This window comes from Camelina sativa, chromosome 8 (assembly GCF_030686135.1).
Source record: "Camelina sativa cultivar CO46 ecotype springtype chromosome 8, ASM3068613v1".
In the NCBI taxonomy this organism is placed as follows: domain Eukaryota; kingdom Viridiplantae; phylum Streptophyta; class Magnoliopsida; order Brassicales; family Brassicaceae; genus Camelina; species Camelina sativa.
The window spans coordinates 28,992,903-29,012,901 of NC_141887.1; the positions used below are offsets into that span (position 1 = coordinate 28,992,903).

Below are 19,999 nucleotides of genomic sequence, written 5' to 3' on the forward strand. Positions count from 1 at the left end.
TTGGATCTAGACCCAGGCCCATAATTTAAATTTTGGAAAATTCGGAAATTAATAATTAAATGTCTAAATAAATGTAATATAGAGCAAAAAAAAAAAAAAAAAAAAAAATCCGGTGAAGCTGGAAACAACTTCCTAAACACTATCAACCACCGGTTCGCTTGAGCACGATAGAGACGTTATTGTTGTGAGAAAGCGTGAGAGAGATTTGAGACAGCTCTTCAAATGTTGATCTAGCAATGAAATTTCTCGATAAACGGACAACCAATGTTTCTAGCGTTTTTGTGTTTGCCAGAAAACGTTCCATGAACGAACCAACGACTTTCGGCTCTACAACTTTATACTCCCACGAGGTCGGAAAGACCTTATCTTCCAATCTCCAACATTGCTTCTTCAAGTATCTGTTGACACAGCCCCACTGCAAAACAGAGGACAAATTAAATATTATTATCTTCATCTTGAAAATTAAAATCATAATATAAAAAAGACTTACGATATCTTCAGATTAGTTATTACAATATATATCGCTCATGCATAGATTGCTAAAAGAAAGGGAAGGACATGCTTCTTTGTAATTAGCAAATCTAAAGGTAACCATGCATACCGGCTCGGCGTGGCAACTCTCAGTTGTGTTGTAAACTGTTAACTTGTTTAATCCAGGTGAGTTTTGTAGTAGCCTTTCTATACCAGGAACCACAGATCGCATAATCCTTGTTTCAAGAGTCAAATTATTGACTTTGAGCATCGGTAATGGAAGACTAGTAGGGATCTTGGAAAGAGATAACATCTAACAAAAGATTGACGAAAAAAAGCAAAGAGATAATAGTGAGTACCAACAAAACACAGACCTCTCAACGTAACATTGAGATTTCTAGGCATTAAGGATTTTAGAGAATGAAAGAATGAATGGTCACATTAATATTACCTGAAGTAAATTAACCCCCAAAGCAAGTTTCTCTACATTCTGAAACGCTTCTATCATTTTTTGCACCATGACTAGAAGATCGTTAGGGTCCAAGGGACCAAAATTATGATGACAGGTTCGAGGATCGAAATAGATAACGTCGACATCAGCTTCGGTTAAGAAGAGACATCAAAAAAAGTGCAGTGTGCCTCACAGTCTCTCAATCTCAAATACTGGATATGTGGCGCCACAATCTGCATAGACTGGATTGTTGCTCGATGACAGGAGCGGCCGCGTTCTATCTCCAATCTTGTCAAGCACAGAGATTTACTCAGATCAAGATACTCGAGTGACCAGCAAAACAGCAAAGTCAATGTTTCTAGGATTGGACAGCCAGACGGAATCTTAGGAAAGGTTTTATCAGAAAGTTTACAACAGTTCAAAGACAAGTTCCTTAGTGATGTCCAAGATACCGTGCACCTGGGAGTCAAAACAACATTTTTCAAATTGACTCGCTTCATAGAAGAGTTGGTGTAGGAGAAGAAATCAGGAAAATTATACTGTGTATCTCTAACGAGCGCCATAGAAAAATTCTCCACGTTGTGAGACATTGCAAACTCGATCGATTTATTCAAATGGCCAGACTTGTAGCCGAATTTGGTACAGAAATGGAAACTCGTTATTTTGGAAGCCGAGTACCTGGCTAGGGTTTTGTTTATCACTTTAGGGGAAACATCAAGCCATTCAAAGGAGAGATGAGGTGTCTCCGTCCATACATGTCTCCATCGTTTGCACAACACAGAGGTTGTGATCGCCAACTTAGTCGGAATATATGACAATATATATATGTTGGAGAATTGCGTCCGGTAGATCGCTGATGATTGAGGAGGAGTCAGCGATTGAATCATCACGTGATCGTTTGATTTTGAGGGTCGTTTAAAACGGTGGCTAGGGTTTCGTACAGCGACGGTGGCGTGGTCTTCCTTTAATTTCATGGCCAAATCGGATTTCAAAAAAATCTTTTGTGTCGTGGAAGTTGGGACTAATTCTTGTTGTGTAGTACTAAGTATTTATTAGAAAACCTAAAACAGCTATAGGGTTCCTTAAATTTATTTTTATTTTTTTAAATACGAGAATGTTTAAGGGTTCCTCCACACACAAGAAGAGACATATATACCACTACTAGCTAATAGAGGCTAAATCCGTTGAAGCTGAAGCAACTTCCCCACGTATGTATGGGATCCAACACTAAAACCGATATATATGTTACATAATTTAACAACACCCGCCTTCATTGTTGTTGTGAGAAAGCGTTAGAGCGATTTGAAACTGTTCTTCAAATCTTGATCTATCAGTGTAACTCCCCAGCCGTACAACCAACGTCTCTAATGTGATCGTGTTTGCCAGCAAAAGTTCCATGAAAGAAACCATGAGTTCCGGCTCAGGAACTTTAGAATCCCACGAGCTCGGAAAGACCACATGCTCTAGTGATCTCCAACCTTGTTCCGGATTCAAATTCTTAAAGTCCACGAAGCTGTCACATTTATCCTACAAAACAAACCAGAATAAGATTTCATCCTTGAAAACTAACACCCACTGTCCATATCTCAATCTTCTATATAATTAATATATCAGCTCATCTATAGATTAACCAAAGAAAGGAAGAGTACATGACACTTTTGGTTGTTTGTACTTTTGAAATTTATTTTATTTATATTGTAATTATTATATAAAATATAATTTATATGATTGTTTTTAAAAGTTTTTTTTTGGATAAAACATTATGCAATAAAATCATATGCTAAATATGATGCCTTGAAAAAAGACACATAATTTGTAAGTTTTATATTGTTAATGATTTTAGATAAGTACCCGTGCTATAACACTTGTTAAATTATTTTATACAAAATTTTGTATATTTTATATTTTAAAATAAAATTTTAAAATATGTTGTATTTGGTTATATATGTGAAGTTATTTCAACAATGTATATTATACGTCATGACTTGAATGTCATTATAAGACATAATTTTGTAAATTTGGTTTTTAAAAAGCGAGTTATTATATTATGAGTAATCTAATATATTGTTATACTTTTTGTTTTAATATACAGTACTTGGTTTATTGAAATTATTTCATATTATAGTGACATATTATTGACATTGCTATAACAAATCAATTTAGAGTGTTTATAGTTTCTAACTTTTATATTAAGTTTCAATATATTAAAAATATCTCAAAATAAATTATTTAAAGTTTCTTCTATTATATAAAATTATAAAATTCAAAAAAAAAATATAAAATTGAATTTAAATATTCAAATTTTGACACGTTACTCAGTAAATTTTTTAATTCAATAGATATTATTTTTAAAGAATATTATTACTAAAGATTGAATATGTTATAGGTTGAACAATTTCTATTTGTTTTTAAAAATTCAACTTATGGTATATCTGGAAATAAAACTATTTTTTAATTATAATAAATAATATGATAATTTATTTGTTTCACAAAATAGACCCATATATAAAAATGAGAGGTGAAGTATAATAATAATTAACAAATTAATATGTTAAGTTAGATATCAAAAGATTTTATTTAATAAATAATTTAATTTAAAAAAATAATATGGTAAGTTAGATGATATGATTCTTTAGAATATTCTCTTTAAGATTTTCAGTACAACATATTTGTAACCAATTAATCTATTATTAATGTATAAACTATTTGTAACCAACTTATTAAAATTATATAGTCTACAAAACAATGTTGTTTATTAAAATTATCTCTTTGTACTGGTGTACGGTGCTGAACTGCATTGTGTAAATTGTTATCTTCTTTACTTCAGGCGAGTTTTGTACCAGTCTTATTATACCACCAACCACAGGTCGCAAAATCATTGTTTCAAGAGTCAGAGTTTTGACCTTGAGCGTCGGTAAAAGAACACCATTGAGCTCGGATTTAGATAAAATCTAACAATCAAAAGGTTGACACAAAAGTATAAGAAGATGGTGAATATCAACCTATGTATTATACTGTGTAACCAACTAATTACAGCTCAAGTGAGTCCGCAACATAAAGAGTTCTTACGCACTAAGGATTAAAAGAATGAAATAATGGCGACATTACCCGAAGAAACTCAACCCCAAGAGTAAGCTTATCTACGTTCTGCAACTTGTCTAGCATTGCTTGCACTATGGCTAGCTTCAAGGGCTCAGTTTCATGATAAGAGATACTAGGCAAGAGATAGTTAACTGAAGAGTCTACGTTAGCTTCAATTAAAGACGAGACATCAAGTAAAGTGCATTGAGCTCTCAATCTCAGATAATGTATATGCGGCGCCACGATCTTCGTTGGTTCTCGAACCGAGGAGCAGCAATCTAAATCCAATCTTCTCAAGAGACGCAATTCACTCAGATCAAGAAACTTAACTGAACCATAGTTCTGCAGTCTCAAGCTTTCCAGGACTGGACAACCAGACAAGATCTTAGGAAAGGTTTCATCAGAGAGTCTACAAGAGCTCAAAGACAAGTACTTTAGTGACGTCCAAGACACGTTGCAACTGGGAATCAAATCAACAGCAGGTCCCGAGTTGATGATGATCAAGAGTTGCTGAACAGAGGAATTGTTGTAGAAGAAATCTGGAAACTTGTAACGGCCAACACGAGAATCACAAAAACTCCAGAGTTAGATTCACAGTTCCGTGGGAGATGGCGAACCCGATCCAGCTATCAACAAAGTGAATCCTGTTGTTGAGCAAGCTTGTGACAAGATGGAAACTTGTGATATTGGTGGCCGAGTAGTTGTTTAGGGTTTCGTTTATCGATTCAGGGGAGATTCTAAGCTGATCAAAGTAGAGATAAGGTGACTTAGACCAAACATGCCTCCATCGTTTTGACAAAACAGAGGTTCTGATGGCGATGTTGGTGGGAACTAAGGAGAGGATACGGTGGAGTATGTCTTCGGGTAGAGAGCTGATTGAGTCTACACCGTCGATTGAATCACTTGCTTGCTCGATTTTGATGGGATGACTGAAACGGTGGCTAGTGTTTCCTATAGCGACGTTGGCGAGGTCTTCTTCTCCGAAACTGTCTTCCATGGCCATCAGGTTTTTTTTTTTTTGTAAAGACTAATTATTTATTTTGTTTCTGAAACATAAAGGACTAATTATTGATTTTATTAATAAACGAGTAATTAAAGATAATTAATTAAAAGTGGCCTTTTAAAACATTATTTTGTTTAGATTTTGAAGAAAGTAATTTTTACGAGTTAGTTAATGTTTAAGTTAATATTTAGAATTTGGGATTTTGATTTAAGAATTAATTTCTGAAATTTTTTTATTGAGATATTAAAATACAATTAATCTGACTTGCACATTCAGCAGTATACAATGTGGTATGAGATTCAAGTCGAATACATATGATAATGAATTAATGATACATATTTAACAATGACTTTTGCTTGATCAAACTAAGAAGACATTACCGTTGTGGGAAAGTATTGGCTACGTACTTGATATAGCTTCGCTTGATCAATATGGAGACATCGTTGTTGTTGTGAGAAAGTGTTGTAGCCATTGCAAGAAGCTCTTCAAAACCTGATGTATCAAGGTAACCTACCAAGAGTACAACCATCGTTTCTAGACTTTTTGTACTTTCCAGTAAACGTTCCATGAACAAAGCCACGAGATTGGACTCTGCGTGTTTACCAACCAACATCGAAATGGTCTCAAGAGAGCCCGGAAGACCGAGTCTTTCGATCTCCAGCATTGATGCTGATTCAAGCTATGTACACGCAAGTACGCGTTGAGATGCAATTCCTGTCAAACAGACAAAGAAAAAAAGACTTCATCATGCAAACTAAAAAAGTATCTAACAAGAGTGTCAATATCTTAGAATTCAAAAACTCAGCTTTATATTAGCCAACAAAAAAAGTGAAGGAGACTAAAAGAGGATTCATTGTAAGATACCGATATGCTGCTGCATTTCACAGTGTGTATTGTTAGCTTTCTCAATCCAGATGTGTTCCGTAGCAGTTCTGTTATACCAGGAATAACAGACCGTATAATCATCGTTTCAAGAGTCAGAGTTTTGACTTTTAGCGTCGGAAAAGGCACACCACAGAGCGCAGCAAGAGATAACATCTGTAAGGCACATGAAAAGAGTTAAATATACCAAAAGACAACTTCATCAAAAGAAATAACCAAAGCACAACAAGACGAGAGCCATTGCTAAAATACTTGAAATATGATGTTCATGCTTTCAAAATATCTACTCCAAGCCTGATCAACCAATATCTGCCTATGTAAACCAACTTGATTCTAAAAGAGCAAGCTATGTGATGCAACTGATTCTAAGAGAATGGAAAAAATGGGTAACAAACCTGAAGAAAGGTACCACCGATGGTAAGCTTCTCAACATTTTGCAACATTTCTAGCATCTTTACAACATTATGTTGAAGAAACTCAGCCGTAAGGGTTCCAAGATCGCAAAAGTAAATGTTCAAGTCAGCTTCTGTTAACGAAGACACATCCACTAAACGGCACGGTAACCGAGAGTGTCTGAGCCTCAGATAATGTAGATGTGGCGCCACAATCTTCGTTGGACCCATAAACCAATCGCTGCGGTCCATCTCCAACCTTCTCAGACGCGGTGACTGACTCAGATCAAGACACCTGAACTCATCACAATACAGCAATTCCAAGCTTTCGAGAAGTGGAGAGCCAGACAGAATCTTAAGAAAGGATTCATCAGAGAGTGTGCAAAAGCTCAAAGACAAGTTCTTTAGAGATGCCCAAGAGACTGCGCATCTGGGAATCAAATCAACAGCTCCAGAGTTGACAAAGAGCTGCTTCACAGATGAATTGGTGTAGAAGAAATCAGGAAAATTGTAATCCCTAACACAAGAATCACGGAACTCAAACGAAAGCTTCTCCGCGTCGCGAGAAATGGCGAATTCGATCCAGCCGTTAATGGGTTGAACCCTGTTGTGCAAGCTTGTACGGAGATGAAAAGCCGTGATCTTGGGAGCCGAGAAGCTAGTTAGGGTTTTGTCGATCGAATTAGGGTTGGCTCTATGACAATCAATGGAGAGAGAAGGTGTCTCAGACCATACATACCTCCATCGTTTGGACAAGACAGAGGTTCTGATCGCCGACTTGGTCGAAACAGAGGAGAGGATATGGTGGAGAATCACGTCAGGTAAAGAGCTGATGAAATCTCCACCGTCGATTGAATCGCCGGTTATCATGTTTTTTTGACGGGGGGATGAGGAGAATGAGAGAAGCGGCGGTGGTGGTGGTTAGGGATTCCCAACCGCGGCGGAGGCGCCGTCTCTCTGTGTTATTATTTTAAAATTTCTGACTCCTTTTCTAAATAAAAGGTTTTTGTGGGACTTTTGAGTAAATAGACCAAAAATATTTGTTTTAATGACGACAAATTTGGACAAAGACATCGCAGAGTTGGTCAATTGAAATCGCCGATTATAACGTTTTGGCGGGGAATATTAAAAACATTTAAACACGTGTCGTCAAAGATAGACTATAAATACTAGTTGAGTTGTAGTGTATATATAAAGGAAATAACGATTTCCGTTGGCTTCGTATACAACTGGCTGACTTCTGTGAAAATTGAAGAAAAAAAAATCATAAATATTACCAAATTTTAAAAAGTTCGATTGATGTAGAAATAATAATAATAATTACGTGTTAATCAAATCGTGTTTTTGATTAAGTAATGTACAACCTAATCAGTAATATATTATATTACTCAATTAAATACATATAGACCGACGAATTGCCAAAAGTTGTGAGAAAGACAGACGTTCACAAAATCTATTAATCGATATATAATTATATATGATGAAAGAAAAAAATAGAAGAAATTATTATTCTTGACCAAAAAAAAAAAAGAAGAAATTATTATTCAGTTTATTTGGAGTGACTTTGCAAAGTTCCTACATGCAGAAATATCATGGGTTCAATATATAAGAAACTAATAAAGGCGGGGCAGTCCTGCAATAATGTAACAAAATTGTATAGGTGGGACGTGGGAGTTGAACATCTCCTTTCTTATTAAAAAAAAATGCATGTTACTTAACAATTACGATAGAGACTCTATGATTGTTGTGTTGTCCGTTAAACCATTTAATCGACGCAGTATTAGTTACTAGTTAGACAGTAACATTATGTACGACCTTTCAAACAAAAAGAAAAGAAAAAAAAATATAAGGTACGAAAAATATACTCCTATATATTAGAATACACAATGTTTTAAGATTTTTATATGAATTAAGAAAAACATCTAATGTTTAACAATAAGTGTATTATATATTTATGATAACATATTTTATAATTATTAACCAATAATATTTCATCAAACTTTTAAATTCTCATTTAATGATTCATAAAATTTACAATTTCTTAACATTAATTGATAAAAGTATACATGAAATCATTTTTTGTAATACAAAAAAAAAAACTAAAATATCATCCTTTATGATACAGACGGAGTATAGAAGTTGTTTGATATAATTAATGCTTGTCTAGTAATACATTAATTAGATGTTTTTTTAAGGACAAAACATATCATAATTAATGCTTTAATTTTGAAGCTAGTACGTAATTTGGTCGATGGAGGCATGAGTGACGACGATGTCATGTTACTTACAAAGAGATCAATGCCCTTTTACGGATCGGATTTGAGCTTTAGTTCTTGTTCTTTTCTTCGATGATTTTTATTAATCTATTTAGGAAATAAATACTTTATATTGATTCGATGATTTGACTACATATATAATGATTCAGTTTATCCTTTTTTCCTGCAATATTTGATAGGTATATGTTTGGTCCTTGTCAAACTAAGCTTTGAATCACATGAATTCTAAGGAAATGGAAGATATTTTTGTCGACTTATTTTTGTATCGTCTACAATGTGGATGCAAACAAACAAATATAGATGCATCAAATGAATACATTACCCACAGACCACAACCACAATTGCTAGTTGGTACTAACAGAGGCCAATACAGTCATTGCAGGTTGGATAGATTAAGTTTACTTTTCTGCACCATGAAGTAACACTCGTACACTAACACCCAACTGCAAATCTTGACTCAGGTCTCAATAATACTACTTGTAGTCAATGATCATTAAATCTACATAGATTAACCTTTACGCAAACTGAGAGCAATAATTAATTTAAATTGGATAACAATTAATGCAAGGTTGGTTTAAATTGGATCTGTATTTTTTACTTTTGTTGACTTACATTTATAACATTATAAGCACATCTCGTTCATACTTTTTAGCTAGATTTTTGCACAACTTTATTAGAAGTATAAAGTTCTTGTTTTTGCAAATTGTATAAATTACCAAAGTTCCTATAAATATAAAGCACTAGCACGGTGGTCTAAAGCCCATTATCACAATTACAGCCAAAATGGAAACCAAAATCCCCAAGTCAAGGATAGCCGGAGTACAGAGCGTCATGCCGGTGGAAGTGACGCAACACCGGAAAGTTCGTTCCATATCCGTCGGAGATGCCGTCGGAGCTGGAATATTCCGGCGAACACTGAACATTGTTACGTATTACAAGGAAGCAGGTGATGTTAGTGGCGAGAAAGCGTGGTTAGTCGCTGGGTGGATCAAGGAGTCGTTAGGGAGAGCCTTGGCGGAGCAGCCGATGCTCTCCGGCAGGCTGCGGAGGATGAAGACGGCGGCTGAGGGTGGTTTTGAGGTTGTGCCCAACGACAGTGGCGTTAGGCTGTTGGAGGCTCAGTTTCCGGCGAGTTTGCCGGAGTTTCTTGAAATGGTGAAAAAAGACAAAAGCAGAGCTGAAGCAGAGACTGTCTTCTGGAAAGACATTGATGAAGATGAACCTCAGTACTCTCCATTGTTCTATGTTCAGGTTCTCTACAAATTTATTTATTTTATGTATTACTTTATCAAATATTAAGGTCTAAAGCAATGATTCTTATTATAAATAAATATTGAGATTTTCTTTCCAATACTGTATTTGTTGATAGGTGACTAATTTTGAGAGTGGAGGGTATTCAGTTGGGATAAGCTGCAGCATCCTGTTAGCGGATCTCCTCCTTGAGACAGATTTCTTGACCAAATGGGTTCAAATCCAAAGCTCTTTAGCCCATTCCCAGACCACAGCTGTCAAACCAATCTTCTACCTCCCTTCTCTCAAACAAGACTATAAGAAGTTCCTCACTGAATTTACGAGGTCAGCCTCTGTTCTCGACCGCGGTGAACCTGTTGTTCTTCGGGCCAAAACATGCCTGAAAATGTCACCAGCATGCATTGTGGCCCGCAAAAAAACGAGTGCGGATGTTTTCTTGTTCGTCAAGGAACTAGGTTATGGCGACAGTGGTACAGTATGTGCTGGTATGAAGGTAGAGATACATCCATCAAGAGATGAAGCTATTAGCGATTGCGATTGCGGTGGCGATTTGGAGGAGACAGATGATGGAGTAATTAATAAGAATTTAGCGTTTGGGGAAAGACTTGAAATTACGTCATGTTGGGTTGGGTCCGTCTCCAAAGGGGTTGTGTTTGCTGTGCCATCTGCTTTTGGAGATGCCAAGTCCAAGTCGCTTGCCAAATTTATTGTTGCACTACCAAAAGATTAACTCATTAATATCAGTGACATGAATAGTTTTACGTTTATCATAATGTTTTGCCGACTGCGTAATGTTATCAATGAAACTACTGCGGAAGGCTAACTACGATTTTTATACCGTGTGTCGGTGTGTGTGTGTACGTAATACAAAATATCTTATAATCTTAATTAACTGCTTGATGATGGTTGTTCAGCCGATTATTAAAAATGAAAAACATCAACATACTTCGAATTCGAAATTTATTGGCTATTACGATTAGTACGCATATGATTAGGTAGAACAATATCCAATTCTTGGATCTGAAGTTCATATACCTATAAAAGGAAAATATCATCTTTTTTATTGGTTTAAAAATCGACGTGACGTGTTGGAAATAAAGAAGTAACATATGAAGAAGTAGGTATGGGCAAGAAGACAATACCATTTATTATAATAACCCCCATTGACATTGCTACTACTCCTACTCCTACTACTAATGATCACATAAATAAGATTCACCAAAGAAATCTCATAACGAGACAAGAACAGGCTACAGCTTAATGAACGTGTGGAATATGAATGCATAGACTGAACCGGAGGATACATACATAGTCGGAAAAAACAGCCATGTGAAAAGAAAAAAAATTATTATCCTTAGAGAAGAAAACATCAGTTCCCTCTTTCATGTCTTCTTGGACATTATTATCCTTAGAGAAGAAAAAAAATTATTATTTTTTTGTCACCTAAAATTTCTTTCTCATTTTCCCCGTACACACAAATTTCGAATTTTACAGTCTAATTTCTCAAATTAATATAAAAATAATATTAGAACCATTTTATGATTTTTTTTTATGTACAACTTTTCACATCAGTCCAAAAGAGAGTTTCTTTTTTTCCTCGTCCTACTTCGTCTACTTATTACTACTATTCTTTTGTACAAAGTCCTAAAAAGAAGAAAACACTTAAAAGAAAAAGAACCATGTGAAAAGAGAAGAAGAGCTTCCTCTTGTTTCTCTTCTAACAATCCACTCTTCTCTTCACTTCTCTTCTCACAATCCCCTACCGCTTCTGCTAACCTTTTTTACAAGAAACTAACTTAAGAGAGATGGAAGGAACCTTGACCTTCAGTTATGGCATACATCAGTTTCTCCTTCATCTTCTCCTGCAAACACACAGACACAAAAAAAAGCAGGAAAACACAACAGAGTGAGATCGATCCTGAGACCAGGTTTTGTCCAGAGAAAAACCGGCTTAAGAGAATGGTTAACAAAAGATGAAGAGAGATATCACTTTGGAAGAATAAGGTGGAAGCTTCAGATAATTGGCGCATGTCATCACACTAGGCAGGTCAGTCTCTGAAGAATCGCTACCATGCTGTTGCACAACAAAATAAGCAGAGAAAAAGGCTGATGAGAAAAAAAAGAGAGATTACAAAATGTGAGAAATAACACAGAGGAAGTTATCAGTCACATCGGACCTTGCGGACAATTGTTAGTTTAGGATTGAGAGATGCTAAACCGCCATGAGGTAGCCGGGGAGATCCTGTTACGAATTGCAGAAACGCTCGTTGTTGCTCCTTGTCAAACTCATGCAGAATCTCCAATAACTGGAATACAGAACAAATTAGCCCTTCTAGTTTGATCCGGAAAAAGATTAACAAAATTCAGAAGAAAAGTAGTTGAGATTTAAAAAACAAACATTTTCAACTGGTGGGCTGCTAGAAGTATATCCATGATCAAACTTGATGTGATCCAAGACTTCATTCATCTGCAAAGAAATTACTCTTTTCAGCTGATGAAAAACCGTACTCAACACGTAACATCTAAACGTTAACCTACATTAAAAAGATCGCGTTCTCCACACAACATTGTTTCCAGCTCCTCTTCATCGAAAATCCGAAGATGTTCAATAGGGAAAACCTGAATTGAGCATAGAAGGATGATTAAATATTAAATCTATAGAATAGAATGTAGCTAAAGGAGAAGAAGAGTACGTACTTGGTTAAATCCAGACCGAAATGCTTCAACCTGTTTTTGGATCCCACTATATACTGTGGCATTGACAATAGCCTTGATATATTCCTCGAGGTTATCCAAATTTACCTAGAAAGAGAAGGGACGTAGACATCATTCCACATGTTCAAGGATCTTAAGAGAAAGATTTATTCACAAAACTAAAACACACTACGTACCATATCATTATCAGAATGGGGAGCGAGATCATAGTCCGTGTAGCCAGGCAACGCAAATTCAAGACAAAGGTCCTCAATTTTTGTTCCATGGAAACTTAAATCACACTTGGCTGCTCGAGAATTACCCTGTGCTTCTGCGAAAACCTTTCTCCTACGGGCCAGAGCTTGCAATTCCACCAGTGTTTTACAAAGTGCAGGGTCAACAAAGTGGATGTCAAATGAACTCAACTCCTAAAAGAAAACTTATTCTGTAAGATTCTCAACCAAAATAGGAAAGAGATGTTGGAATGAGGAGAACCCAATTTACCTGTCCGAGGATTAGTTTATAGAAGGCTTTGGAAAAAGGAAGGTCTAAGACTCGTCCATCTTGTAGAGCCTTTGCTACCACTGTCCCCAGTAGAACAAAGTTCTGCAGCACATCTGAAGAAGCAGCTGATGTACCTGACCAAGGGCGTGGAAAGAGTCCTGAAGGAGAGGCCAAAACCCCTGAGTGTTCGCTTGGCTTTCCAACCAAGGAACTACAATCACTCCTCCACATACCAAGTTCCGGATTTTGAAATGCCCTACTGACTAGCGTATAGAACTCCAGCGTTGGCCCAAGACCAGTTCCGACTTCTTCACTGTATTCAACCTCAATGACCACCTTCTGGTTGCCGTATAACTCCATCATTTTTGCAGCAGACTCTAGAATTTTTTCACGGCAAGCTAAGAACTTTTTACGCGGTAAACTGCCAGTTACTGGGCGCCCTTCACCATTTGAATTGCTAAGGTGCTGTGGGTGATGGTGGATTTTCTGTGAACCAAAGGCTGCAAGTCGGAAGTATTTTGATTTGACTTCAAAACTAAACAGAAATGGACATGAATCCATTAGATCATTAAACCATGGTGGCAGACCGCAAGTTGACACAGCAAAAGAATCACGAAGCTGCTGCTCTAACTTCTCTGTAAGCTTACTGCTAACAAATTCAGAATGTGCCACAGGACGAACTAGCACCATCAGATCATCCAAATTCTCCAGCCTACCTTCGCCAAAAGCAGTAATCCTCCCAAGAGAAATCAGGTGAAAAAGATATCTGTTCATGCCCTCCAGACTCTTAAGCAGGAACAATATGTCATAGGCAGGAGGACTTGACCCCTTGAGGCGCAAAGCTAGTCTATGGTAAAACAAGTAGGATAAGAACGAGCGATACTCGTCGTCTTCTATAGATTCGGGTGGAACCAGATTTTTACTAGAATCCCCAAGTTGTGCAGCCCTTTCATAAGTGATGTAGTGGGGTCCACTAAGCTTTGAACCGTTGGTAGTTTCACTTTCTGATTTAAGTTTGTGCAAGAGAATAGCCTGGTATACAGTCAAAGAGCGGTCTAGTTCAAGCCCTTCGAGACGAAACAAAAGTCTAGGCAGCGCATCCTCCTTTTCAGAGGAGGAAGCTTTTTGTTGTTCTGAACCACTAGACAGCACTGGAAGCTGCATCTGATCTTCCACTTGAGATCCCTTGACACAACAAAATTCCAGATACACAAAAGATTAATGTACTAAAATAACCAAACAAGAAGCTTAAAGAGAAGGAAAGACGCCTATGAAGACAACTTCATCTCAACTTCTCAAGTGAACCAATAACCAATATACACCACCTAATGCTCATCTTGAAATCAAAGCCATTACAAACTTTCAGGTGCAAAGAATTCAGTTCTAGTACATTATTGCTTTTCCTGAACTTAAGTTGAATAAGTTTCAATCACTCCTAATCCAAAAGTTCTTGATGATAAAAAAAGAAATGTTGCATATGCTACTTCCATAAGACTAAAGATTAAAGGGAGTTTAGAAATTACCTGAAACTGAGGTGCATCAGAAGGTGCACTGTCAATCTCCATAGGACTTGAGCTTTCACCTTGACAAGATATCGAAGTTGACTGCAACTGAGAAGATTGGCATTCTATAGCTTGATCTTTTGCTTCCACAGACTCTACTGGTTCTAAATTCACTTTAGGCCACATGTATTGATTGACAGCATCGAAATAGCACAGTGGGTCAACAGTAACAAAGTCTTGGGAGTAATCACGCAAAGTCGTCTCCCCCTCTGCTTTCTGAAAACGAACTCTTAGGCATGGATAAGTTGTGCAACGCCCATTCGGAATAGCTGCAAATGAGTTCCTTTGCTTCAAGAATTGACTTAAGACGATTGGGAAGTTTTCCAGAGAAGATAAGGAATTTTGGAGCTTCTCTATTAACACGGATGGAGTTGCCTCACCATCAGACCAAAGTAATCTTGTGAACACCTCAAATCTCTTACCAACAAACGGTAAAGTATCACATTCAGGATCCCCTTTGCTAAGTTTCCGTTGATAGAGTCCATTAGAGAGATAATCAGCTAGTGACTTTACAACTCCACTCTCTGTAAATTCAAAAGTGGACACAGATTCCCTTCCATTCAGCCTTTCCCTGATTTGGTTCCATATTGAGAAGAATTTCTCATCATGCAGGACATGTGCATCAATGGGTACAGTCATCAAAGCGCTAAGTGCTTCCGACAATACCTTGAGGTCTTGAAGGACATCTGTCAAGCCTTTCTCAGAGTTGAATACCTCAGGTCCAAAGAAACTCTCCTTGATACGTGTTGCAAGAATGTTGACAGTATCAGTGTCAATCTTACATGTTTGTAAAGAAGAGGATAGTGATTTTCCAAAGGATTGGCACAAGCATTTCACAATCTCTTTCGTAGCAGGCTTTTGTGAAAGGTCAGATGATCCCTGAATGAAACCAGATACCGGATTTTGTTGCGCTCTATCAGAATTTAAGAGTGCTTCAATAGCGAAAAAAACACCTTCCTTAATAAAGGAATTCAAAAAAGTATCACTGTATTTCTCAAGAAGCACTTCTGCCAGCTGCAATGCTACTACAACCACATGATGATCCTTCCTCGACAAGATACCAGCCAAAACACTGCAGCATCATGAAATGCACTATTATTAGATAGAAAACATCAGGGTTAAAAGCTCTCAGAAAATATTACAAAACAAGTTACCTTGAAATGTTGGCGTTCTTAAGCAACTTGACAAGATCGCCTGACTTACTCAAGCAAGTCAGCTTGTGAATTGCTGATAGGCAACCATAAGAAACATATACGGTAGCTCCAGAGTTTAGCACCTACAAAGAATTTAAAAGATTTATCATTACTGTAAGAGAGAAATAATCAGAGAATAAAATTGTATGTCGGAAATAACCTGAATCATAACAGGAACCATGTCAGTTCCAAATTGTTGCAAAAGATCAGGCTGATTGACAAGAAAACTTTCCTTTTCCAATGCCAGCTGATTATCCTCAACGGATGAAGCTGGAAGAAGCTCAATTACCAACTTCAAGACTTCATGCACCTGAATTGTACGTTTGGTTTCAACCAACATTAATCCCAATATCACCGCATTCTTCAAAAAAAATCAGCTTACTAACATATACTCCATCCACTTAATGTTATTTGGCTACATGACTATTTTGCAAAGAAGACCCTCTGTTGGAGAACCAAAAATATAAAAGTGATCAATAATAAAACACAAACCTGATTGGAGGTGCATGCATTGATAACATGTGTAGAAGACACTGAATGAGAAATGTCATACGTTGACATGATTTCTTTTAATCTGTAGCCAATGTTAAGTTCGTATAACGTTCTGAAAGCTAAAGTTGAACCAGAAGAAAGTTTTCTCAGCAATCCAATCACACCCTGCCAGCCAAAGTAAAAGTGCAAGATGTTATATTTATGGAATGAAAAGAAAGGACAAACAAATGGAGAAGAAAATCTCAGGTACATTGTAAACAGGTTGAGACAGGGTAGTGCGGCTATTCAAGTTTAAGAGATGTGTTGATTGATGAATTAGTCCATGACGACACAGTTGATCCAACATTGCAGGTGACTCACTAACTTGATCTGCTATTTTTGTCAAGCAAATAGCCACATTCTCAACCAACTGCAAAAAGGACACATAAATACTATCAAATACTCGCAGAAATTCTTTTGATTCAGCGGAAAAAAAGAAACAAAAGAAACAAATTCTGACCTGTCGATCTTCGTATTGAAGAATATTACATAATATAGGAACAGCATCCATGAAAGGCGAGGGAGACTCAGATGGAAGCTTCCTACATATATTGACCACAGTAGAAATTGCGACTCTCTGAAGCAAATGCGATGTTGAAACGGTAAGTCTTGTAAAGTCACCCATTTGACCTAAACCAAGTCACGATAATAGAAAAGCAAGAAATCTAACATAGCAAGGTTATTTATTTGGGATGATTAACCTGTATACTTGTTGAGAAGAAATCGATAAAAGAAAGCACTGCCATAATTGCTCCAGCATTCAAGCAGGCTACTGGCTGATCTCGGGATATTTTCTCAAGCGCTTGCAAACACTAGAAAAGTCAATAGTTAGTATGACACACCAATGAAAACAAGCTTTTCTTCAGTTGTAAACAATAGGTAAATGTGGTGAATAAGTATAACATACCTGCTCAGCAACGTCCAAGTACTCGATAGTCAACAGTCTTTGACAGAGAGCAGGAATAGTCTCATGTCTTACAAGTAGTGCTACTGAAGGCGGATAAACATCACACAAGTAAGTAATAGCTCTAATGGCGAGCAGCATAATATCAGCATTGTTCTCATGCTTAGCTAAATTTACAAGCACCGGTGAGAGCTTGTCGGCCATTGTGTCGGACAGGGACTCTTCAGTACAAAATGACAAAACTTCGCATAACTCAGTAAGCCCGGATAACTGCCCTGAAGGATCGGTTTCTCCACTCAAAGTGGACAAAAGAGACTTCAATTTCCCTTGATCATCAGATGATCTCCCTCTCTGATACTCCTCAAGCACCCTATGTCTGGAATCTTCTTCCTCATCAGAATCGCAGGATCCATAGTCAGAATCCTCCTTATCTTGTTCTTCTTCATCTGATTCCTTATCTTGTTCTTCTTCATCTGATTCCTTATCTTGTTCTTCTTCATCTGATCGACTCGAAGGGGAAGCAGATGAAGAAGTATCCATATCGGCGTCAACCTGATCATGTCCTGGACTGGTGGCACCGTTATCTTGAGCCTGAACAGATGATCCAGATGTGCTTGGCCTGAAATCCTGTGAGTTACAAGCTCTCTTATCAGCAGGTAACTCTTCCACAACCTCCATTCGTTTCTGGCCTCTGTTCTCCATAACTTAAAAAATCTTTCAAATTAAATTATCTAATCTCAACCTGTCATCAAGCAAGCAAGCAAACAAAATCAAAGTTAAAGTCTTTTCAATACCAACATATATCTCTCCCACTTTAAACACAAACCACAAAGAAAGAAGAAGATAAGAAGGTACAAAATAAAGAGTCAATCACTCAGTACCCAAAATCAGTGGAAAATAAAACATCAAACAAAATTAGGTTTTTTTTTTTTTAAAAGTGCAATTCTTATCAAAACCAGTACTACTCATTAAAAATCTCCATGAATCAACACAAAACAAAGACGATTAATTTACACACACACACACACACACTTAAAAGAAAAAAAAAGAAAAAAGAAAAAAACACACAGAGAGAGGGTTCGGGTTCACTAGCGAGACGAGAACAAACAAAAAGGAGAAACAGGAAAACAATTGATATAAACAATCGAACACAGATTCGAAACAGTAATCACGATCAACACAAAATCCGAAGAAACAACGATCATGATCGCAGTAAAATCAAAGGAACTGGTTGGTAAAATCACACACACCTTCTCAAGTTTCACCAGATTTTTGACCCAATCGTTTTGATTGGTAAAATTCTCAGAGAGATTGAAGAAGAAGAAGAAGAAGGTGAGAATCTAGGGTTTTTTCTTAATAATCCTAGGAAATTTATAATCATCTCAAGAGAAGAGGAAGAAGAAATCACATAAGATATATATATATATATATATATAACAATAATATATCTCTCTCTATGTATTTCCTTTTTTTTTTTTTTTTTTTTTCTTTTTTGCCTTTAGCTTATTTGCTAAGAGACTATGGGTTTGTTAATTTGACAGACCTCTTAATGTTTTAAGACTTTATCCTCTGCGGACCAGCACACTGAGAACTACGTAAGATTAGATCGTACGGTTTTAAAATTGGTATGAAGGAAGATCCAACGGATGTGAAATTTTTGCAGTTTTCCGATTTTAGGGATCAGAGTATGGTTGTGTGCGACACGTGTCGTTATTAAGAGTTTTAAACCATACAATTAAATCCCAAAAGCTTTTTGCTAGCTTACACAATTTAACTCATTTTTATGGAATTCATTATTAATATAGCCTTAATTAGTCCCTTCCTTCTTTTGGCTTTTTTTTTTTCTTTGTTTTGGTCATTGGATTTTTTTTTCTTTTTTATTACTAAGTATCAAAGTTAATGCTTTCTTTCTTTAAGTCGTTTACTTTTTAGGGATTGATTATAGAAATAGGCTTTTTTTTTTTTTTTTTTTTTTTTTTTTTTTTTTTTTTTTTTTCTTATTGATTAAGGACTTATAGTCCATACTTACAGAAATAGGGCTTTTTGGTTGATCAAAAATACCAAATCACCTCTTTCAATTATCATTCTATCTTTCGCTTTTACGATGTTGTAACTTGAAGAAGAGAAGATTTGGTGACTGCCGACCGCCGACCACCGTGACTTCTCCTTGCTTAGCCGGTGCACCATGACTTCTCCTCGTTTCGCATCTGCTTCTTGGCGAATCTATTTCTTCTTTCTCTTATTGTAATCTCTGATTTGAAGGTTTTAGGAGAAAAATCAGATTTCAATTGATCAACGATTACAAAGAATAAAAGAAGAATTAAAAGCTTTTGTCTTGGGTATGTGTTAATTGGTTAAGATACATCATCTTCTCCGATTAAATCGACAAATTTCTTTCACCTTCTCCAATTAATATCCAAAATTCGATTATTGATTAGAGCCCTTGGGTTCACTAGATAGTATCCCTTAGGGTTTAGATTTCTTTATCCAAAGTAAAATAGATTGAAATCCACTAAATTCACATGATTAAGGATGTTCACATGATCAAAGATGGTGCATTCGACCAAAAAAAAATAGCCATAGTCGGGTGAGAAGAGCGAAGAAGAAGGTAGAAAAAACAAGGCTATAATCGTCATTGCGTTTGCCACAAAAAGGCCTAATACCGATAGTCCGGACGATTGTACCTTATCTCAAAGTTTTGGGCCACCAAAGCCTCTTTTGCGTAAATATCCCAATAAACCACACGTCAAATTAATTTATTTTAGCCAAACTATGTATATATATCTTTTTCTTAAGAGAAAATC

At 36.5% G+C, this 19,999-nt stretch overlaps 2 protein-coding genes, 1 long non-coding RNA gene and 3 pseudogenes across 6 annotated transcripts; 1 reads left to right on the forward strand and 5 right to left on the reverse strand.

The window, feature by feature from the left end:
• Window positions 1-54: 54 nt before the first annotated feature.
• On the reverse strand, window positions 55-1,896 carry LOC104709973 (F-box/LRR-repeat protein 25-like; annotated as a pseudogene). Its single transcript, XR_015563617.1, has 3 exons — window positions 923-1,896; window positions 602-784; window positions 55-415 (listed from the first exon to the last, which is right to left on the reverse strand). The product of XR_015563617.1 is annotated as an F-box/LRR-repeat protein 25-like (transcript).
• A 280-nt stretch (window positions 1,897-2,176) lies between these two features.
• Window positions 2,177-5,011, reverse strand: LOC104709974 (F-box/LRR-repeat protein 25 pseudogene; annotated as a pseudogene). Its single transcript, XR_015563696.1, has 3 exons — window positions 4,031-5,011; window positions 3,667-3,873; window positions 2,177-2,449 (listed from the first exon to the last, which is right to left on the reverse strand). The product of XR_015563696.1 is annotated as an F-box/LRR-repeat protein 25 pseudogene (transcript).
• Window positions 5,012-5,212: 201 nt separating this feature from the next.
• LOC104708852 (F-box/LRR-repeat protein At5g02910-like) lies at window positions 5,213-7,357 on the reverse strand (annotated as a pseudogene). Its single transcript, XR_015563618.1, has 3 exons — window positions 6,284-7,357; window positions 5,871-6,044; window positions 5,213-5,720 (listed from the first exon to the last, which is right to left on the reverse strand). The product of XR_015563618.1 is annotated as an F-box/LRR-repeat protein At5g02910-like (transcript).
• Window positions 7,358-8,983: 1,626 nt separating this feature from the next.
• Window positions 8,984-10,695, forward strand: LOC104708853 (hydroxycinnamoyl-CoA:5-hydroxyanthranilate N-hydroxycinnamoyltransferase HHT1-like). The gene is made up of 2 exons (XM_010425495.3): window positions 8,984-9,807; window positions 9,926-10,695. The coding sequence occupies exons 1-2, from the start codon at window positions 9,340-9,342 to the stop codon at window positions 10,535-10,537; spliced, it is 1,080 nt and encodes a 359-aa protein (XP_010423797.1). The 5' UTR covers window positions 8,984-9,339; the 3' UTR covers window positions 10,538-10,695.
• A 611-nt stretch (window positions 10,696-11,306) lies between these two features.
• LOC104708856 (E3 ubiquitin-protein ligase UPL4) lies at window positions 11,307-18,715 on the reverse strand. Its single transcript, XM_010425496.3, has 17 exons — window positions 18,446-18,715; window positions 17,199-17,937; window positions 16,993-17,103; window positions 16,752-16,868; window positions 16,503-16,661; window positions 16,253-16,417; window positions 15,921-16,070; window positions 15,722-15,843; window positions 14,529-15,639; window positions 13,006-14,190; window positions 12,699-12,929; window positions 12,505-12,609; window positions 12,346-12,426; window positions 12,206-12,274; window positions 11,985-12,113; window positions 11,798-11,881; window positions 11,307-11,669 (listed from the first exon to the last, which is right to left on the reverse strand). Exons 2-17 carry the CDS (start codon window positions 17,895-17,897, stop codon window positions 11,604-11,606), a joined length of 4,584 nt encoding a protein of 1,527 aa, XP_010423798.2. The 5' UTR covers window positions 17,898-17,937; window positions 18,446-18,715; the 3' UTR covers window positions 11,307-11,603.
• A 515-nt stretch (window positions 18,716-19,230) lies between these two features.
• On the reverse strand, window positions 19,231-19,986 carry LOC147940581 (uncharacterized). The gene is made up of 2 exons (XR_015563619.1): window positions 19,880-19,986; window positions 19,231-19,446 (listed from the first exon to the last, which is right to left on the reverse strand). It is a non-coding gene; the product is annotated as an uncharacterized LOC147940581 (long non-coding RNA).
• Between the last annotated feature and the right edge of the window lie 13 nt (window positions 19,987-19,999).